Source organism: Biomphalaria glabrata, chromosome 3 (genome assembly GCF_947242115.1).
Source record: "Biomphalaria glabrata chromosome 3, xgBioGlab47.1, whole genome shotgun sequence".
Lineage (NCBI taxonomy): Eukaryota > Metazoa > Mollusca > Gastropoda > Planorbidae > Biomphalaria > Biomphalaria glabrata.
The window spans coordinates 48,578,498-48,601,453 of NC_074713.1; the positions used below are offsets into that span (position 1 = coordinate 48,578,498).

Sequence of the window (22,956 nt, forward strand, 5' to 3'; positions counted from 1 at the left end):
TGTTTCTGTGGCCAACGGTTAACAAGGATGTCATGTGGCCAGCACAACGACCAACCGCCTTTACTTTTTCCTAACTAACGTCAGGTACCCATTAGGGCTGGGTGGACTCAGAGGCGCCCGAAGATCCCGAAATTAAAAATCGCAGTCTTCACTAGGATTCGAACCCCGGTCCCCGGTTCGGAAGCCAAGCGCTCTACCGCTCAGCCACCGCAACTCCATGCGCAGATGTGCTATTATTACAGGAGTTTTTCAACACATGATGGAACTCGGGAAACAGTTGAGGTTAATGCAGCAATAAATTTATTTAAAAACAAGGTTACAAAAGACAGTTTGTGTGGAAACACAAACTCAAAATCGGCCCCCGAAGTAAAATGTTTTACATAATTCGGATAATCCTTCAGAGTTGAAGATAGTTTACTTCCTAGTCCAAACCTCCCGCAGGACGACGGGGTATGGGAGCAGGCAGGGTTTGAACCTTCGATCGTCGATAAATCCAAACGACAGTCCAGCGCGCAAACCGCACGACCAGTGGTCCACCCAGGTAGGCTTCAATATTTTCAGAAAGAAAATCCGAATGAAATTATATCAAAGACAAATGAGAGATAAGAATGGAGAAAGAAGGTTAACAGATCTTGTGTAGTGCCCCAACCGTCCCGCAGATCAAAGGATACGTGAAAGTGAATGTAAAGTTAGATGTGAACCTGGCCTAACTAGTTTGTGGTCTATAGGGCAGATGATGTAAAGTTCATCTGTTTTTGTGGCCTACGGTTAACGAGGGTGTCATGTAGCCAGCACAACGACCAACCGCCTTTGCTTTTCCCCAACTAATGTCAGGTACCCATTAGAGCTGGGTAGACTCAGAAGTTGAAAATCCCAGTCTTCACCAGAATTCGAACCCGGGACCCTCGGTTCGAACTAAATAAGTTAATTGTTTTGAAAAAAAAAAAAAATCCGCTTTATAGAAATAATGTTTACGAAAATGATGTTTATAAGATTACTATTCGTCTTAAATTAGGTCTAACATATAATGCATACTAATTAGCTTTTTCTTATAAAAAAACTGCTTGCATAATTAATTTTAAAAATTAGAATTTTCGCTTTCAGGAAAAAAAAAAGTAGCCGTTGCATCAGAACTTTGAATGGTCTAAAATATTGTGAAGTCGGATTTTCAATATCTCTTCTAGTTTACGAGATCTAAACGGGACGGACGGACAGACGGACAGACATTTCGCACAAAACTAATAGCGTCTTTTCCCCTTTCGGGGGCCGCTAAAAAAACGTATCTGTGGAGGCAATCGTACTACGGATCATCAGGGTGTGCGCTTTGGTTATAGCCGATATGTTTTACTTTATCATGCGCATGCTGAACTAACTGGAAAAAAAATATGATTCGTACTAAACTTATTTATGCTCATAGCTAAATATCATCAAATCTTCTTTATCTAGTCAGCCTTCTCACAGCGGATTTTCTTTTGGTCTCAAATGTGTATCCCGCGACCTTTGTGAGTGTACTCCAGCTGTCTCGTTCTGAGGTCGCATGTAACCAGGTGCTCTCTTCTATGTCAGCTTAGGCAAGTTGACGCAGACAGACGCAGACAGCGAAAAGAAAATCTAAATCGACCACCTGCGGACAATAGTCATGCTTGCCCTGGATCTAGCAAAATATGCAGGTCACAGCTGGAGCTGCGCAGCCACGGGAAATACTGCATTCCTCACTTAACTTCGGACTCGAAGACAAGCCTTATTAGCCAGCCTTCTTTTGCCGAGTTGTAAGCTCATTTGCTTTGTGTGCCCTTGTTTAGTAACGAGCTGTTCTCATCTCCTCCTGTCATTCGGGGTGTTGGTTAACGTCAGACCACACTTTATTAATAGTATGATATGTAATTGTTTAGCAGTAATCAAGAACCTGGCAGTGAATATGCTACACCCTTCGCAAGTTTGTATCAAGCATAACAAGACAAGCCCTGACCTAAAGCCCCCCCCCCCCCCCAAGGTAAGAGGAACGGGGACAGTCCTAAAACTTAATGTCCCAAGATTTGGATATGGTGACAAGCTTGCTCAGAACTGAACCGCCTGGAGAAAACTTGTTGGTGGCGTCTGCCCCTGACGGAACCACAGGCAAAGATGTGATTATGAATCTAGAACAGAAATAATTTATGAATCTTGAACAGAAATAACTATTTAATCGACATAAACCGATGCCGTGACTGTTTATATTAGGAGACAGACAGCATCTGTGTCCTTGTGCTTAAATAAACCGTATTATTTTGTTAAGAAAAATCTGGAGAGTTTTGTATGTATATACATTGACCAGACAGATGTTATAAACTTGCTATTAGAATCAAATCATAATTACAAAGTTTATACAGTGGTGTTGACTCAATGGAGTCTGATTCAGACGGATATACCGTGCCTTATTTACAGAGATGTTTGGTCATTTCCTAAGCTAGTTTTGAACAGTGTCGGATTTATGGGATGTTAGAGTGGGGGGGGGGGTATTCTATTATGATCGAAATTTAATGTCTCAAATAATCAAATATGAAAACTTGATATTTGTTTGCGCTAAATTGAACAGAAAAATTAATTTCGAAAAACTTTTGTTTTAAGAACACTTCTGAATACATGTTTACTATAGGCAAACGCACAAAACTTGTTTTCTTTTGTTTTGCAAAATAATTAGAATTTCAAACACATATCTTTATATTAAACAAACTTGAATGTTTGTCTGGCAAGAAAGAAAGAGAAAGAGAAAAATAAAACACAAGAGAGTAGCATCAAGAGAGAGGGAAAAGAGAGAGAGAGAGAGAGAAGAGAAAGAAAAAGATAAATAAATAAATGAATAAGAGAGAAGGGACAGTGTAGTCTATTACCATTGATTTGTAGTGCCTGTACAATATTAACAACTACCTATTTGTAACTACTTATCTAGTTATTTCATTGACATCTCCAACTTTGCATAAAGAACAGACTATATCTTAAAAAAAAAACAGCCTTTTCATTGATTGCTGTTATCACGTTTTTTTTAACCTTTCTGCTTTTACTTCATAAGTAATATTGCCTTAAGGCTAGACAACTTGTGGTATAAGCTTTGCGTTAAAGAAATTCTACAGTTGTCTCCCATACTATAAGTTCTCAAAAAATAAATTTTTTGTTACTAGAAGTATGTAATATGCACATGTATCCAGTGGCGTAACTAAGGGGGGGGGGGGGGATGGGGGAGAATTTCAAAATCCCCCCGGGACCCCACCTGGGGGGGGGGGCCAAATGGGTGTCCGAAATTTATTTGTAAATACATAAATTAATATATTTGATTGACAAATAGTGTCAACGGGTGTCTTTTTTTTTTCTCAACATTTATGGATTAAATTTATCACAAAGACTAGATCTAAGTCTATCAGTAAGTTGACTTTGTTGACATTTTACCAATATTTTTTCCCACAGAGATCTTTTTTTTTTTTAAAGTTAGTTTTACATTTTAAACTTTGTTGCCACGAAAAAAACTGCATGATATGCAGCGAATTCCTGGTATCTTGTTACCTTTACTAATAATAGATCTAAATGGCGAGTATTATATGGCTACAGTATTTAACCTTGAAGCAAAATTTACAGAATCTAGTATAACAGATCTAAAAGTTATTCTTAATAATGCTAAAATTGTCCATTATTCGGGTTTGGAGTCTATAATTTCAGAATTAAACTTCACACTCGAGTTATTACCCCTCTTTTCATCTTTCCTCAATCCAATGGAAACTCTCTTTTTATTTACATCTAATTCTTTTGCTTTCGCACAAAACATAAACATAAAATAATGACGTAATATCATATAATATTAACACATCCTTCCTTTTGAAGTTATTATCACACCCTTCCTTTTAAAGTTCTTAAGAGTGATATCTACTAGCAGGGCCGGCCCTAGCATTTGCGGGGCCCTATGCGAAACGGATTGCGCGGGGCCTAGTCTGGGTAGGGAAAAGCATAATGTCAAAATTATTTTTTTTGAATTAGCAAATAGGCCTACTTTCGTCTTTGCAATACATTTTTATCAAATGAAAGCTCGCAATGCCACTTTTTATTTATTGGCACCCCAAAATGTCAATTTCGTCTATTCTTCAGGAGATGTGAATAAATTTTTAAAAAGTTCAGGACTTTATCGTATATTTTGCCTTTTCATGAGGTTTCCTGGAGGCCCTGGAAAATCAGGAGGTCGCGAAAACCCTGTTATTTTATATACATTATAATGGTTTAATTTAATAATGTGCACTTGGAATTAGCGCGGGGCCTACTGCGACCGCATAGGCTGCAGTGGCCTAAAGCCGGCCCTGTCTACTAGGAAAAGCGTTAATTTCTTCTGTATTTTTTTTCATCTTTTGTCTTTATGATGTAAGATCTGGGTGCTGAATGTTTTTTATGACAACTGCTTTCTGCCATGTTTGACCTAGACGAACTCTCCGACAGAATAATCTTTAGGTAGTCTTGCTTTTGCATCGTATTTCACTTTGCTTTTCATCTGTCGTTCGTTGAGTAATGTCTCTGCATTTTCAGCTACCGATGGTTTCAATAGTTTGTGATCAGTTGGAATGATTCCCTGAGTCTTCTACTCGTCAGCAGTTGTGATGGTGAATACGGCAGTCCACTTATCGGAGTATTTCTATACTCGAGCATAACGAGATATGGATCTTTCCCACTTTTGTATGCTCTGAATCCTTTGCTTTCGCACAAAACATAAACAACCAACAATGACGTAATATCATATAATATTAGCACAGAATCTTTTTCATGCAGTGGAAAATTAAGAATGTTTTGCCTATCTGGAATTCTGGTCAAAGCTCCTGCGCCCAATTAATACAGTTCGGAAGAAACTACAAAAGTCTGGACAGCATATACGGGAAGCTGCTAAAGAAATTAGTACCCTTTCATGCTTTCTGCAAAATGATGATAAACTGACAAAAACCCAATCCATCGAAAAAGCAAAAGAAGATAGTGAATACTATGGATTACCTGTAATCAAAACAACCAGAAGAAAGAAAAGACTTGATGGGAAGTTGAGTTCTAATGTAGGACTGTCAATACAACTGCAATTCAAACGTGTTGCGACAGAAGTGCTGGACAGATTTCATATGGAGATGAAGGGCAGATTCCAAAGGCTGGAAAGAAAATGGATACCTTTGGGTTTCTTCTTGAACCAAGACACCTGTTAGATGAAGACAAGCTTGTGACAAATTGTGCTACTTTTCCTGTTTGTATGATGAAATAAATGGAAAATCGCTTTTTCAATTATGTCATTGATGCACGAGCACTTTTCATCAACAAACAGTAATACAATCACCAATAGACATATTGAGGAAGCAGGCTTCATATGGGAATTACGTGTGCTCAAACTTTGCAACCTCCTATGAATACCACTAACTCAGGCCACTTCCATTACGTCATGTGTGAGATCATTCTCAAAGCTCAAGCTCATCAAAAACTATCTCAGGAGCACAATGACGCAAGAAAGGCTTATCATGGTTTTAATGTCAGTGAAGTCACAAATACTAGAAAGTATCGATGTAGTTGATGTTATAGATGTCTTTGCTGCACAGAATGCACAACGTGAAGCGATATCAATTTAGATTTGTCACTTGTTCATTATTTAACTAATAAACAACGGTATTATTCATTAAGAGTCTTGTTGATTACTTTTTGTGAAGTTTACTGATATACTGAACCAATTTGATTTTGAGCTTATATATTTTTGCGTACATTACCTCATGTCATATGTCGAATGTCAAAATGCAAGGGGCCCCCAAAGAGGTCAATCCCCCCGGGCCCCCAAATCCCTAGTTACGCCCCTGCCTGTATCTAGATAACTTAAACGTTATCTTGCTATTAAAAAGCTTTATTTCAAAAACCTAATCTGCTATTCTTACTTACTTAGATCTTCCCGTGCAGTTTGGCGCATTGGGCGACAAGCTGCTTCCACAAAAATCTGTCACAGGCTATCTGAAGCCTCTTCCCACCTGTTCTGAGAACCTCCATGAAAGTGTGACGCCAAGTTGTACTAGGATGTCAATGTTTGCTCTTCCCGTGTAATGGCCTTCATGTCATCGCAACTCTTATTATGCGTAATTCATTTTGTCGGAGAACATGTCCCGCAAATCTCATGCGACACTCTGTCATAACCTTACTAAGGGGTCGACTCCCATTTTGGCATAGGATTTCCTTGGTTGAGACCCGATCTCTATAACTGACTCCTAAAATCCGTCTTAGCCATCTTTGTTGAGCCACATTTAGTCTTTTTCAATTTCGGTACATGACTATTCACTGGGCTTTTTTAATGGAGTCCAGCCAATGGTAGAAATTTGTAACCTCTCTTGAATACGCTCTTGGAATTTGGTGACTGAAGTTTGCTTTAGATTTTATATCGAAAAGGGAAGTTTTATTGCAAAAATAATCTATTGAAGGGTTTTAAATTAAAAATTCTCTGCAGTTGTGTTTAACAAATTCAAAACCCCCTTAGCTTCGCTCAAAGAAGGAGGATTTTAAACTCAAAACGATCTGGAGAGGTTTCGAACTTTAAAAAAGCCCTCTGGAGGAAGTGGCTTAAACCCAAAACCCCTCTTGGCTGGCTACGCTCATAGCATTTTGAGTGTATAATAAGCTTTTTTTTATATTGTATAGGTATTTTTTGGCTTCAAACACCGCTGAAAGGGGGTTTAAACTCAAAACTCCCTTTGGCTACGCTCATAACATTTTGAGTGCTAAATTTACTTTTTTTATTGAAGAGGTATTTTTTAGATTTGCTTTTTTTATATTGAAGAGGTGGATTTTAGCTGCAAACCAAAACATAAAACCTCTCTTGGCTAGCTCATAGAATCTGATGACTGATGAATGGATAGTCTTATATTAAAGAGCGGGTTTTATCGTTAATTTCGGAGGGGGTTTTAAATTCAAAATCTTTCTTAGCTATGCTCCTGGAATTCGGGGATTGTCGTTTGCATTATTTTTGTTGTTGTTGTTGTTTTATAGAAGAAGGGGATTTAACTGAAAACCCCCCTGGTAAGGTGTTTTAAACTCAAAACCCCTTGGCTGCGCTGTGGCAAGTGATGGTTTAGTCTTAAAATCTCACCTAAAATAAACTAAATCGAAGCAAAAAAATCAGTCACTAAATACCGATTTCATTTCGGGGGGTTTTGAGCCCCAACCCCCAACGCCCATGCTCTCAAGCATGCAAAAAAAAAATGAACTCACTAATCAAATACTTAATTGTGATAGAGTAATTATTATTTTGTGTGTATTTAGGACTAAAAAAAATTGATTGTTACTAAAATAAATCCTTTTTTTTCCCGAGGAGTACTCAGCTTTACGAAAATACTAGAAGGGGTACGCCTAGGTCAAAAGCAACAGCGGATCCTATTCTAGGACACGATGACCTCTCGACTAGCATTCAATTCTCAGCAAGTGCCTGCATGTGTGAACACTATTCATGCGGCTAATTTTTTTTCTCTCGCAAGCTGAGAGATGAAATAAAATACTTTGAGCTGGTTGCTGGATGCACTAGACCAGCGGTTCTCAACCTTTTGAGCTCCGCGACCTCCTTTTACAATTTTCAACTAGGGGGCGACCCCCTACCATTTTTGTTTTCGTTCATTGGCTGAGGTCAATGTGATTTAGCTAGTGTTCAATTTTTTTCACGAAGTGATTAGATCTTCTCCATAGAAATGTTTCATCCCGCAATGGCGTTACGACGCATTTGATGGACAGTAATTTCAGTTGTTGAAAAAGTATTCTGCAACAACGAAGATGTGGACCGCAGCAAATATTTTTGAATAAAGAAAAAAAAGAAAGTAACTACCAATAAAAACCACGTCTACGTTCAGTGATGATACATTCACTTAAAGCGTCCTTCGTATCCCCTGGCTATATGTCCATGTTCTTAGTTCTATCTTTGTTATTCCCTATTTTTATTTTATTGACACTTGACGATCGTTTCATAATCTGTTTAATAATATAATAATCTGAATAATTTTCTAAATTTAAAAAGATCTGAAATATAAATGTATATCGACTATAGTAGAAATACGCTTGTTGAAACACGTTAGAGACACACTCAAAATATATATTAAAAAAGAAACTTCCGATGAAAAATAGCCCCCCCCCCAAATAATAAATTAATCCATTTTCCGATGGTAGTAGGCGACCCCCTCAAAAATTGTCATTCGACCCTCAAAGGGATCGCGACCCACAGGTTGAGAACCCCTGCACTAGACGATAAAAACTGCTGACAAAAAAGGGAGTGGGGAAGGCTTAGCAAAAAAAAAAAAACACACACAAAAAAACTCTCTTTTATTTCTGCAAGTCGGACTAGAGTTACCCCACCTAACTTTAGCGGCAAAAAAAAAAAAAAAAACATGGGTTTCGCATTCACCAAGACTTAATGCAAATGAATCAGTAATTGCTCAGGAACCAAGACCCAGTAAAACATGCGTGTCAAGGATCAAAGAAAGGGAGAGTCGAGCTTGGGATTCAATAAGCATTACGTCAGAAGATATTCACCAGTTGTTTGACTCCCATACTATATAATTATTTTTTGACAAGAGGTTGCGGCGGTGTCAAGAAAAGTGGGTTGAGATTCTGATTGACAGGAGAGGATATTATTTGTAACGCTACTAAATAAAAATGAAAGACCATTGATCATGCTGATATATGGAGGAAATGCATATTCCTTTGACATATTGACAGCATAGAACTTTGGAGTTATTTGGATACACATAGAAAGTTAAAACTCAGTATTTAATAATAATAATATCTATGACCCAAGATATAGGCATGAAAGACAGTAGAAACTAGAGTTGTCTTCTCGCAAGCATTAAATAAACAAGTACCATTTTTTAAATCAGTTTCTATGAGACTGGTGAAGGTATATAATTTATCATTGTATTTATTGATATTAATGCTTCAATAGTGAAAAAAAGATCTTTACAGTGAGCTTGCTAATTCAAATTTAATTGTTATATTAAACTTTACTTATGGATACCTATCATATGGCACTCAAGATGTCAGCCGATTTTGGCACCCAGTTCGCCCCTGTCTTTTATCTGAACAAGATATGAGCTTCCAAAGTAGTCACTATTCATTTTCCAAGGGAGGTAACCCTAGCGATAGCATTATTAAGGTTCTTGGCATGTACTCTTTTTGCTTGTATCGGAAAGGGGGGGGGGGGGGGAGGAAGGCAATGCTAGAAATAGAACGTGTCACTGTGAATACAAGACGGGCTGTTTAAGCGGTACATGAAATTGACTTCTAATGTGTATATGGCTGGAAAGGGGTCCAGTTTTTTGACGTCCAACCTTTTTTTAACTTCTCTGAATGAATAGGATTTATATTACGTAAAGGATTAACACAAGTCTTCAGCTAAAAAATTCAAATCTTTATAAAATTCCAAACAGGGTCATAGGGTATACTGTACATCCATTGAAACATAATCTTCATGGATATGAACAGAACTCGCAAAAAAAAATGCCAACTCCACATTGTAGCACTACAACGTCAATTTTAGCAGCTCTTTATGTATTATGTAGTAGCACTTTCAATTACTGTTGCGATTTACAAGTGAGTCTCCAAGTTCCAGGTAGCAGGTACAGACTAACGATACATGACTACTGTTACTAATTTTCTCATAGATTGTTTTTGCTACCATCTCTCTCTCTCTCTCTCTCTCTCTGTATAGATAGATAGATAGATAGATAAGATAGATAGATAGATAGATAGATAGATAGATAGATAGATAGATAGATAGATAGATAGATAGATAGATATTTTACGTTTTGCTCGGCGTTCTCAGCGTTGTGTCAAACAGAACTGATTGCCAGTGTTGCTAAAAAAAGTGACCATTTCATTGATTGTTGCTGTCTCTTCCTTTTTCTGCTGGTAGTCTATAACTAAGATTACCTATAAGGCTAGACAACTGGCTCAATAAGCATTACGTCAGTAGAAACTCTCCAGTTGTCTCCCATACTACTATAAATATATTTTATTATAAGAGGTGCGGTTACATTTCGTGTGTGAATTTTTTTTTGTCCAGGCCAGGCATAAATTATTAAGAAAATAAAATAGATACTTTATATGTATATATATACAGAACACACAACTAAACCAAAGTAAAAAAAACAAAGAACGTTTTGGTCAAGAGGTTTTCCTCGAATTTATTGTTGTTTGTTGACCTTAATTTGAAGGCATCGAATTCCAAATGTGTCTTGTATTTACTTTGGCCAAGAAGGTTTCATATATATATTTGTATTTTCTATACATTGATTCACCTTTTGCAATGTAAATCACGGCCATGTTTCTGAATGCTGCAATGCTTAACTATCTTGTTCTTTATACAATAAGATGAATTTATTAACATTAAAACTAATTAATTACTAATTGGTTAATTTTTTTTACTGATTCATGTATTGTCATCGATTATGAATAATTTTGTAAAATTTTAACTGGATCCAAGAATGGGAAATGGGAGAAAAAATGTGTAGAAAATTCATACCAGACAGACAGACAAGGGAATTGTGCACTAATTGAATCAAGAGACTTCATCAAATGAAACTAAATACTTTTATAATGTTTTATAAACATTGAATATTGTTTACCATTTACCACTCACTGTCAGATATGTCAACTAAGAAGCAACTCAATAAATAGCCCACTCTCCCTAAATACATGAGTCCGTCCACTGGCGACTTCGCTTCACACACCAGAGACATACTTGAGCATAAGAAGTTTAACACATTCTTAAGTCAATCAATATGAATGAAGACTGGCCAACGCAATGCTCTCTTAATGCGGTCAATTATTTTGACGTATTTACATCTTTTTGTTACCATAGCCCAGTGGTTCCCAAACTGTATTCCGTGGAACCGTTGTGTTCTCGTGAGGCATGAATAAGTGTTTCCCAAACTACTGTAATAGTTAAACTAGAAGGCCACCACGTACATTCATCTCTATAAAAAATAATCAGTGTTCCGCTAAGTAGACCTACTCAGAATGTGCCAAGTGTTCCGTTAATGAAAAAGTTTGTGAAACACTGCCATAACCCTTTTTTTTTTCTAGGATTAAATTTAGAAGCAATGCTAAAATTGCAGTGAATACAAGCTATATTACACAATAAATATATTGAATAAACCACAAAATTTAACGGAAATATCATGTTACTATTTATTTTATCAGATTAAGCAAACATTGTACACCAATATATGTATATGCGTTAGAAGGAAGCCATTGCGAAGTGTAGGTTTTGATCTATTTGGATTGCAAATGAAGACATTTGATCAACCAATGTAAACTGTACAGGATACAGAGTAACGAATTTGAAATGTAGTGGATATGAAGAATTTACTTGAGACCTTATACACTTTGTTTCGTTTTGACCTTATACACTTTGTTTCGTTTTGACCTTATACACTTTGTTTCGTTTTGACCTTATACACTTTGTTTCGTTTTGACCTTATACACTTTGTTTCGTTTTATTTTTAAGGCAGTCATATTTTGTCCATGAGAGTCTCTTGTTTTCCCCAACTAGTTTATCTATCTATCTATCTATCTATCTATCTATCTATCTATCTATCTATCTATCTATCTATCTATCTATCTATCTATCTATCTATCTACCTGTTTGTCTGTCTGTCTATTTATCTATCTATCTATCTATCTACCTGTTTGTCTGTCTGTCTATTTATCTATCTATCTATCTATCTATCTATCTATCTATCTATCTATCTATCTATCTATCTATCTATCTATCTATCTATCTATTAACCAAATTGAGTCCATATTTAACAAGCATAGTACAAACAAATACGTTTTAAAAAATAATAATGCTTATATTAATGTGTATCAATTCGTTTATATCAGTCATGTAATTAAATTTGTTAAATTTATTTTTTAAAATGTACACAAACAAAAGGGAGAAATGACCAGAACTTCAACTTGTGGGCTAAAGCCTTCTCAGGTTTCTCAAGCCAACGCGGTAACCACTCTGCTAGCAAAGAGTCCCATGAACATGGAAGATTGTCTAGTTATCTATTGTTTCTATTTCATGTTTGTGATTACAAAGCCTAAGACCTCAGCCGAATGGAAAGTACTATTTCTTTCCCTTGTTTTAGATATAAAAAAGTAATTTATTAATTAATTGTTAATTAACTATTTTTTTAATTTTTATTTATATTGATTCTTTTGTTGTGAGGTAAAAGAAATAATTGGTTAAAATTTCAGCTTGATCCGAGAGATTTGGTGTCGGTGAAATAACGTGTACAAAATTTTTGCCTGACAGACAGACAGACAGAGTTCATATAAGCTTTGTAAAAATACATTGTATGAATATTTGATATTGTATACTGAGATAATTGTGTTTCAATATCTAAGCTAAACAGAAGTCGGGATAACTTGGGGACAAAATCGAATGTTGGGCAGGTAGAAATATTAACCTACAAAGTTTGTGATGCCTGAAAATGTTGAGTCTATCTAATACTTAAACAGCTCTTATTGTATACACTAGTGGACGGTACTCTTACAAAAAAAAAAAAACAGGTAAACGTTTTCTTTGCTTTTGTCAATCCATTATTTTAGACACTTTAATGTCGCAACGTTTGGTGAAGGCTGTTAAAGGCAAGAGCAGACAACAAGAGATGTTCATTTGGTGCAAGATTAGCTTCTGCACCTTGTTATGTCAGTCTTAATCTTTGTCCACTGTCTATAGCCAGGTTATCTGTAAGGAGTGGCCTGGGGCCCAGTCTCTGCATTACGTTGGAATATTCTTGAAGGCTATTATTTGTGTATTTATTAACAACAATAATACAAACAAACAAAAAAGTTAATCAAAAATCTTATAAAAGTTTATGTCCAGTTTTACGGTTCCTTTACATTTTGACCAAATAATGACATACTTTTAAGCTTATACAAACCTATTGCTTGTTATGATTTATATCAATACAAAAATATTGAACATACATACAATTAAGAACAATTAATAACAATAATTTTAAAATGCTGAATTTGGTTTATTATATTTTTACGATTTTCTCTATTAGGCCTTCGACAAACACTGCTTAACAACACATCTAACTCAAGAACCTTGACAACAAGAGTTCCAAAAATAGTGTAGTAGTTGAATAACTAACTACATCAACAGCCAAATCTACACAATTGGCTACAGCTGCTACAAATGTTTTGTTGTACATAACAGAACTGCCAACTAAACGCTATTAGTCTCTTGGTCTACTTCTGTACTCGTACAGCTACATTCTCGAGGACTCACTTTGTACTGAACCGTCCTTACTGACTTTCTGTCGTGGACTGAACTCTTCTTTCTTAAACACTGTCTCTGGTCAAGGAAGGCTTTCGATCGCATGACCCTAACACGGGGCATAATTGTACTAACAGTACTGTCCATTGTCCATTGACATCCGTTGACCTGTGTGATTTGCCTGAGTCACGTGTGTCATTAGGTCGCACTATTCTTTGCCACTAGAGTTACAGCAGTATTAATGCTTGAAAATGAGAACGATGCCGTTTCATTAGCAACATCATCATTAAAATTTGTTGATTGAGGACTTCAGGGGCTCACATTTTCTCTTTTTAAAAAGATTTTTTTTTAATCTATGCTATCTATCAATTCAAGATCAAGTGGAGATATATCCAGGGGGAAAAATCGAGTTTTGAAAAGCATAAAAACGTGAGAGTTTGTCCTCCTTGGACAGTGTCCACAGACCTCCACCTGCTGTCCTCCATGGACAGTGTTCACAGACCTCCACCTGCTGTCCTCCTTGGGCAGTGTCCACAGACCTCCACCTGCTGTCCTCCATGGACAGTGTCCACAGACCTCCACCTGCTGTCGTCCATGGACAGTGTTCACAGACCTCCACTTGCTGTCCTCCTTGGGCAGTGTCCACAGACCTCCACCTGCTGTCCTCCATGGACAGTGTCCACAGACCTCCACCTGCTGTCGTCCATGGAGAGTGTCCACAGACCTCCACCTGCTGTCCTACTTGGCCAGTTTCCACAGACCTCCACCTGCTGTCCTCCATGGACAGTGTCCACAGACCTCCACCTGCTGTCCTCCATGGACAGTGTCCACAGACCTCCACCTCTGTCCTCCATGGACAGTGTCCACAGACCTCCACCTCTGTCCTCCATGGACAGTGTCCACAGACCTCCACCTGCTGTCCTCTGATAAATGTAGCAACTTCTTATCTCTTAGGGTCAACCGCCCTTTGCTTTCCTCAAGATACTGTAGCAACTTCAAATCTCTTTGGGGTCGACATCCACGAGCTGTCCTCATGTAACTCAAGCAACATCAAATCTCTTCTTCCGAAAAGGGCTAATTTTGCAGGATCCTGTGTCTTTTCTTGGCCTGCCTCTGAACTCTTGACAATTTCAGAGCTCTACTGTTGTGTGTTGGGGGAAAGCGCTGGCCTATGGCTGACATGGGTCTTGTACGCTCGTCAGGTCTACTGACTGCGTCTCCCAGTATTTAGAGCCAATGCTGAAAGTAATCAGCCGCCGCTCTAGAGGGGTTAAAGCTCTCACAATATAGAAGTTTCTTAACTGTAGGTATCGAGAAAGGTCTCATGCCTTTCTCTCTGACTATGATTAAAACCTACCCATACGAGTGAAAAGATGAATTGCCGATCTTTGTTTCAAAAGTTCTGCTTGCTATAGTTGGGTTATCCTAAGCATTCTTAGAAAAATAAAAATCTATCTGACAAGATGTCTTAGCCTAAACATGAAAGACTTTTATTACTGATTCAATTAGAATAATGTTTCATTGTTAGAAATTTTTATACTTTGATATTATAGCTATAAAAATATATAGTTGTTGATGAAAAGTTCATCTGTTTCTGTGACCCACGGTTAACGAGGTTGTCATGTGGCCAGCACAACGACCAACTGCTTTTACCTTTCCCCAGATAACGTCAGGTACCCATTCTCATCTATAATAGATGTGAATTTATGGTTTTAATCAATTCTTACAATAACAAAATAGTTTCATCTTCGCGTCATCAACACACTCAGACTGACCATGATACATGTTGAGTCTGTCCACACCTTCCAAAACTTTGACGTCTTTAAGGTTGTCTTTGGTCAGCTGGTCCCAGGTCTTTCCGGGTTTTTTTTCCACCGAATCTACCACGACCTCAAAGACTCCCTCGCCTGGAACTGTCTTCACTTTCATTCTAAACACTGAGCTCGCGATTTTTGTGCTACTGTTAACTACCCGAAGTCTTTGGATCGATAGAATGTTGCTAATTTTTAGTGCATGGCATAATCTTTTGTCAATTTTGGAGTTTAGAAAAATAGCAACCACTTTGGCAAGATAAAAGGACAGTTCTGAATTGGCATTTACTTTTTCGAAATTCTGGTAGCCACAAAGACAAAATTCTTGATCAATAGCAGCCTCTGTGCATGTCCTGTTTCTTGGAATCTCTTCAAACAAACTAATTCCATGTTTAGATTTAGATAAAGGTTTATCTCTTCTTCCTTTGAAGTATAGTAGGTCTTGAAGAGTTGCATGCGTGTCGTAATGAGTAGTCAAACGATTTCTATTGGTTTTGAGATTTCTGGCCACATCTGGGTATTTTTTCAAAAACCAAGGCGGAAATGTAAAGATAGCAAAAGGCGTTCGATTTTCTACGTCACCAAGTTTTGTGTATCGGAGCGGTCCGAAGCGAATGCCATGGTCCGAAAATGTAATGAGCAAAGTATTTTGGAGATGTCCGATTCTTTTGAGTTCTGTTAAAAATGTGTAAACGTGGTCGTCAGCGCTTCGAAGCATTGTAATTTCGTCATGAGATATTCGAGTGGAATAGAGAAGAGAAAAAAGTGGCCGATTAGGAAACGAGTCTAAGAAGAGCTTTAAATAATTATAGTGGAACAGAACTTCCGGTTTGTTCCCAATACAATGTCTTCCGTGTTTCCATACATCCTTATCCGCATCCATGGCTACAGTCAGGGCTTTGTTGTAATAAGCAGTCGGTACGTTGTAAAATCCGCTTGACTGAATGATAAAGGCACCAATTAGCGGATAGTCTTCAGAGAACAGAGTCCGATAACCAGCTTTTTCATAATCTTTCCAAAGGAGATTAAACTCATCAGCGCGATCTTTGTTTTTCCACCATGTACTCGTCTCTTTTTCAGAGTTGCCCGTGAATAAGCCTAAAAAATTGGGAAATGTGTTTCTCCCAACCTGGCTGTGCATTGTCATATCAAAGGACTGAAAGTCTTTCACGAGAAGATTGTACGTCTTGTTCATTGCTCTGATGAACTGATATCGTGATACGCCGTCAAACCCTAGCATGATGACGTTGAGGGTTTCCTTGGGGGATGACTCGGCCAACCTTTTCCGCAATCGTAGGTCCTCCATCTGAAGGAGGTTATCCAGCTTAGGGATTAGCTGGTAGTAGGTTTTGGACAGCATTTCAGTCTCTGTTGACCTGTTGGTCCCTGTTCTATCGCACGTCACCATCAAGAACTCAGCATCTATAGGAAGCTTTATGCTATCACTGAATTGTTGTCTTACAGCACTGTATTCAAATAGTGTATCGCTGTTTGACTTGCGGAGAACTTCCCGATACTTACAGATTACGTTGTAGGCAGGGAACATTTCCTGAACTTTTGTTTTGTTGACAATGAGAAGGTTACCTTTCAGGTATGTCAAATCGGGTAGCCCGCCGTCACACGATAGTTTTGGCATGTCCAGTTTGGCAAACTTGACCACATCGGGATCAAATGGATCGAATTGAGGGAAATCGCATGTGGTATTGTCATATGCGTCGCCATAGTCCGATCTATAGCTTATTGTATTATTTAAAGTTTTGTAATAATCATAGTCAGACGATTCGGACATATTGAGCTGAAGGTAATCATCTTCTGACTCGATGGCTAAAAATATCTGATCAATGTAATAACCTCCACTCTGGATGTAAGAAAGGGAGATTATCACGATAAAAGTGATCAGACTCAAAAGGATAAGATAATTCTTTGGGCGTGTATGAACCGACTTGGATGCTGAAAAATAAAAGAAAGTTTTAATTAGGATTTATTGAAATCAAACTCTTTAAGCTGTAAATTTTTTTTAAATTTTTATTTAATTTAAACCAAAACAAAATATACAACTGTGGTTCGCTATGGTTCGTGGAAACTAGTGGTCCATAAGCGTCTATTATTGCGGTCCTTGTATAGAGATCTCCAACCACTACTATATTACACATCCGCTAGATATGTTTGTTGTGCCTGTGTCCTTCTCCTCCCCCAAACAGTTACCTATACTACACTTCATTGAAATTGCCGCTATTTTAGCGTTTCCCTCTAATATACGTTTTAGTTGTAAATGTTCGTATCTGTATCTCACTCTCTTAACATTCGTTGAATTGAACTGCCAGCTACCCCCCCCCCTCTCTCTCTCTCTCTCACTCTTTCCCTCTCTCTCTCTCTATTACTTCCTCCTAACGCCTTCTAGCTCAGAGTTTGAACTTGAGTGAGAACGATCGCTTTATACCCCCCCTCTCTCACACACACAACACACACGCACACTTACACAAAATTTTGGTCGGTAACTTGCCCACAACAAAAAGTTGGAAATAATTGTGCAAAGTTTCCGCTTGACCCAATAAAGGTAAGTTATAATAATAATATAATATAATAATAATAATAATTACTAGCCAAATATGACCGCGGCCTGCGGGCCTTAGTTTGGGTATTACTGATGTACTGGATTGTATTTAGATCTATGTCAAACTTGGAAGAATTTGTGTTTTTTTTTTTAATTTTGCCACGAAAATGAAAGTAAAGTATGAAAATGGGTTTACCCGTTCAGTCGACATATTGATATATATTTGATAATATAAAAGTTTGTGAAAACGGTTGTACTCGATTTACACAATATAACTCGCTCTTTGATAAAGATACAATTAGGTACTTTTTGTCTATTTTTAGTGCCCTCCGGTTGTGAAAGGAACATCAAACACACACTACGGTCTCCGCAATGATCTAAGGAACATTTATGTCAATTTTATATTTTTGATAATCATAAAGTTTATTATCCGCGAGGAAATGTGTCTTACATTGCATTATAAATAACAAGACATTATAAGAGTTACGTGTTGCTGATTTTGAAAATTAAAGATTGGAACTCAAGAGCTTTCGGTTTGGAAACCAAGCGCTGCATAAAACTCAGCCACTAAGCCCCAATTAAGTGCTCCATAATTTTATATATAGTTGTTCACTTTTTGGTGAAACCTATATTGTGTGGAAATCAGGCTTCGGTGAATTTCCTCTTGATGATGTGATACTAAGCTCTCATATTGACGTAAACTGTGTGCATGCGAGTCGTTTCCAGCAGACAACACAAGAGCTAAATATGACGTTTGTTGAAGATGAAGCAACAGCTTAATATCGATAAAGGAGTTAAGTGAAATGTCTAGACTCTAGTCACTTTGAAGTCTTGAGCCATAAATCTTACTACCATTCTATGACGTGCTATCTTCCAATATTGTAAAATGTTTTGTAAAATGTTTTACATGTTTCGGATGTTCCTTCAGAGTTGAAGTAGTTTACTTCTTAGTCCAAACCTCCCGCAGGACGACGGGGGGGATGGGAGCGGGCAGGGTTTGAACCCTAGACCATCGATAAATCTTAACGACAGTCCAGCGCGCAAACCGCACAACCAGGCAGCCATATTGTATTGACAAGCTTCATGTCGTGCTCTGATTCTGTCTTCATAAGTGCATTGCGTATTCGTGTAGAGAACATGTCTAATCTGAGTCTGTATACTTTGTACTGATCAGAAGATAGGTTGCGTGCTGATGTACGCGTAGTATAACTTGCGAGTTCATGGCTACAGACGTTCAGATCAAGACACTTCACAATAAAGTCAATCAACAGGGGTATGAAGAATAAAACTGTTTTAATTCCTAAGGGGAACATTCTAGTCTCAGTCTCTATACTTAACGATGTTACCTCTATGAAATCCTCAACTGTCCGTTTATCTACCTAATCTCCAGTCTCGCTTTTGGATCAATGTCCTTATAACTGTGCAGTCACCTAAAGTGCGTCCCTACATTCGATTTAGTTCAATAAAAATATTGGCTCTGTTTGTTGTTTTTATATATTTTTATTTCTCAACCTACTGTCAGATGGTTAGAGAAGTGGATTTTTTTTTCTTTTATAAAAAACAAACAAAATATTAACAAAATCCTTTTTTAAAAAAAGACAACGCTTATCTAAAGGGGAATAACTGCGCCCTAAAAACTATATATATCAATAATGTAATAGTTATTCCCCTTATTTGATATAAACAAAAATTAATTACCAATATTTAATTGACTAATTTGGGTGTTGTTGTTTTTTTATCCATATTTTGTTAGCTACATTAAAGAATATTTTAAAGTATCAACTTGATCGGAGAATGTGCGAAGGAGAATTAGTGTTAATAATTATTTCAAATGGATATATCCAACAAATTTAGCCATATAGGTGAATACTGAAGTTTTTTTTTGTTTTTTTTTTGGTATCAAACAAAATAATTAATTAACAGAATTGATGACTGGTTGGTTACTTTTTTATTAATTCATATTTTGCCTATGCCAATGAATAATTTTGTTAAGTTTCAGCTTGATCCGAGAATTGCTGTGGGAGAAATAACGTGTACACATTTTTTACCAGACAGACGAACAGACAGAGTTGATATAAACTTTGTACAAAAAAAAAAAACAACTCCAGCAGCTGATAATAAACTTTGTATATATAAATGTTAAATTAAAGCAAGAAAGATTATAATTTGAAACGGCATATGTAAATATGTATGTTTGTCTCTTTATGTGTATAATGTATACGTTAGTCAGTGCACTATACACTTCTACTGTATAGTCTTACATTCTAAGTTAGTCAGTGCACTATACACTTCTACTGTATAGTCTTACCTTCTAAGTTAGTCAGTGCACTATACACTTCTACTATATAGTTCTACATTCTAAGTTAGTCAGTGCACTATACACTTCTACTATATAGTTCTACATTCTAAGTTAGTCAGTGCACTATACACTTCTACTATATAGTTCTACATTCTAAGTTAGTCAGTGCACTACACACTTCTACTATATAGTTCTACATTCTATGTTAGTTAGTGCACTATACACTTCTACTATATAGTTCTACATTCTAAGTTAGTCAGTGCACTATACACTTCTACTATATAGTTCTACATTCTAAGTTAGTCAGTGCACTATACACTTCTACTATATAGTTCTACATTCTAAGCTAGTCAGTGCACTATACACTTCTACTATATAGTTTTACATTCTAAGCTAGTCAGTGCACTATACACTTCTACTATATAGTTTTACATTCTAAGTTAGTCAGTGCACTATACACTTCTACTATATAGTTCTACATTCTAAGTTAGTCAGTGCACTACACACTTCTACTGTATAGTCTTACATTCTATGTTAGTCAGTGCACTATACACTTCTACTATATAGTTCTACATTCTAAGTTAGTCAGTGCACTATACACTTCTACTATATAGTTCTACATTCTAAGTTAGTCAGTGCACTATACACTTCTACTATATAGTTCTACATTCTAAGTTAGTCAGTGCACTATACACTTCTACTGTATAGTCTTACATTCTAAATTAGTCAGTGCACTATACACTTCTACTGTATAGTCTTACATTCTAAGTTAGTCAGTGCACTACACACTTCTACTATATAGTCTTACATTCTAAGTTAGTCAGTGCACTACACACTTCTACTATATAGTTCTACATTCTAAGTTAGTCAGTGCACTATACACTTCTACTGTATAGTCTTACATTTTAAGTTAGTCAGTGCACTATACACTTCTACTATATAGTTCTACATTCTATGTTAGTCAGTGCACTATACACTTCTACTATATAGTTCTACATTCTAAGTTAGTCAGTGCACTATACACTTCTACTGTATAGTCTTACATTCTAAGTTAGTCAGTGCACTATACACTTCTACTATATAGTCTTACATTCTAAGTTAGTCAGTGCACTATACACTTCTACTATATAGTCTTACATTCTAAGTTAGTCAGTGCACTACACACTTCTACTATATAGTTCTACATTCTAAGTTAGTCAGTGCACTATACACTTCTACCTTCAAGACTTACTCATGCAATGTGCCATGGTTTCCGTCTTTCTCTGGAATGTTTTTTTTTAATCCACAGATTCATTTAAAAAATACACCATATTTCAACATTTCTTTGTTGCATGTACTGACATAAAATCATGTCAATTTAGTCGCTAAAACTTGTGTGTGTGTGTGTTTGAACTCCATCCAATTAGATTCATTAATCTCTAATCTAGTTTAGATTCATTAATCTCTAATCTAGTTTAGATTCAGATCTCTATCTAGACTATAATGACATTCACAATTCACAATTGCTAGTTCACTTCGCTCTAAGCTGATCCACTCTCTTGAAGAAACGAACAGGTCCTATTCTGGATCACGATGACCTCTCCACTGGCATTCATTTCTCTGCGCTCACTTGACTGCAGGTATTCACATGCTTCTTGATTCCATATTTAATGCCGCGACTTGAGTCTAACTAGCTGAGAGCTGTCATAAATCTCTGTCAGACTGGTCATTGAAAGCACAAGGCGAAAAAAAAAATAGAACATTGGCAAAGGTGATCGGAGGCGTGGAAAGGCGTAGAAATGAATAGTCAATAGTTTTCCTTTTTTTTTTCTTTTTTGGCTAAACACTATACATTCACTCACAGAACTACATAGGTAACGGCCCTAGGCATGGGCGTGGCTAGCACTAAGACCGTATGCAAATTAATATGTAAATAACTAGGACTGTCTCACACTTAGATCTAGTGTGTGTCACACACATATATGCAAAAGTACAATAAAAAATAAAGAATTATAACATTATTGGGCACTGTTTGGCTAACAAGTGAGAATGGAACACTTAATCATGCTTGTGGTTGGAAAGAAATGTATATTCTTATGACATATTGACGGTATACAACTTTGGAGTTATTTAGACATACAAAGGAAGTTAAAAGTCTTCAGTAATATTTATGACTTCAGAAGTAGGCGGGAAAGGGAGAAGAATTGCGAGTCTGCCACTCCAAAGCACACACACACACACACAACAATTCCAGGGGCGGACAGGGTATGAAAATCTGTCGGGGCATTACCATATTACCCGGCCCACAAAGGGCATGTCATATTCTATGTGTAAAACTTATTCTCTTTATAATATATATATATATATAGTCTGTTAATGAATCGGAAACTGGATGTGTACGTTTGCGTTCGGCATCTGTGTCTTCCTGCTATTACTTTTTTTTTCTTTAAAGTTGTCTGCATTGATTGCTGAATTTTTTTTCCTTGGGTCCCGACCAGACCACCCAATTTGGTGCGGCCCACCGGGCATTTAGCCGTTTGCAAATATAGAAAGTCCGCCCCTGAACAAGTTACATAAATTTCTATTTTTTTATTTTATAAATTGATCTCTCAATTTAGGATGTAATGGCGGCATATAATTTCTCATATACTGTAGTTCATGTAATGGTTTTACATTGTAAGGAGTCTTTCCTGTGAGCTTGCCAAATCAAATTCTTTAGTTATAGTGCATCTAATTTCTACATAAAACGATGCGCAAAAATGTGCAGTCACGTCTCTATATTCAACTCTTTACTGAATATAATGAAACATTTGGGTCAAGTGCGGGAATACCCGCTGAAACCGTTATAAATTTTACAATTTTATTTTAAGATGATTAAATTTTGGAAAATTATAACGATCAAACTAGAGTTCTCAATGAGTAGCAATGCGTAAACTGTAAAATTTATTTGAGCCGTTTTCGAAAAACCGTGGACACCGTCCATTCACCCATGAAGAGTTTGCAATCTTGTAATGAAATGATAACGACTAGTATACCA

At 36.9% G+C, this 22,956-nt stretch overlaps 2 protein-coding genes across 3 annotated transcripts in view; both read right to left on the reverse strand.

The window, feature by feature from the left end:
- LOC106061499 (uncharacterized) overlaps nt 1-22,956 on the reverse strand; it is a 125,227-nt gene that overhangs the window by 49,651 nt on the left and 52,620 nt on the right. The gene's annotated exons all lie outside the window — the stretch shown is intronic.
- LOC106061503 (uncharacterized) lies at nt 11,277-22,324 on the reverse strand. Of its 2 annotated transcripts, XR_008776800.1 has the most exons (3): nt 21,172-22,324; nt 14,148-17,037; nt 11,277-14,111 (listed from the first exon to the last, which is right to left on the reverse strand). XR_008776800.1 is itself a non-coding variant. In XM_013219668.2 (2 exons), the coding sequence occupies exons 1-2, from the start codon at nt 21,185-21,187 to the stop codon at nt 14,993-14,995; spliced, it is 2,061 nt and encodes a 686-aa protein (XP_013075122.2). In that variant the 5' UTR covers nt 21,188-22,324; the 3' UTR covers nt 11,278-14,992. The 2 variants fall into 2 exon arrangements, 1 of the variants encoding a protein (XP_013075122.2); XM_013219668.2 differs by having other exon boundaries at nt 11,278-17,037.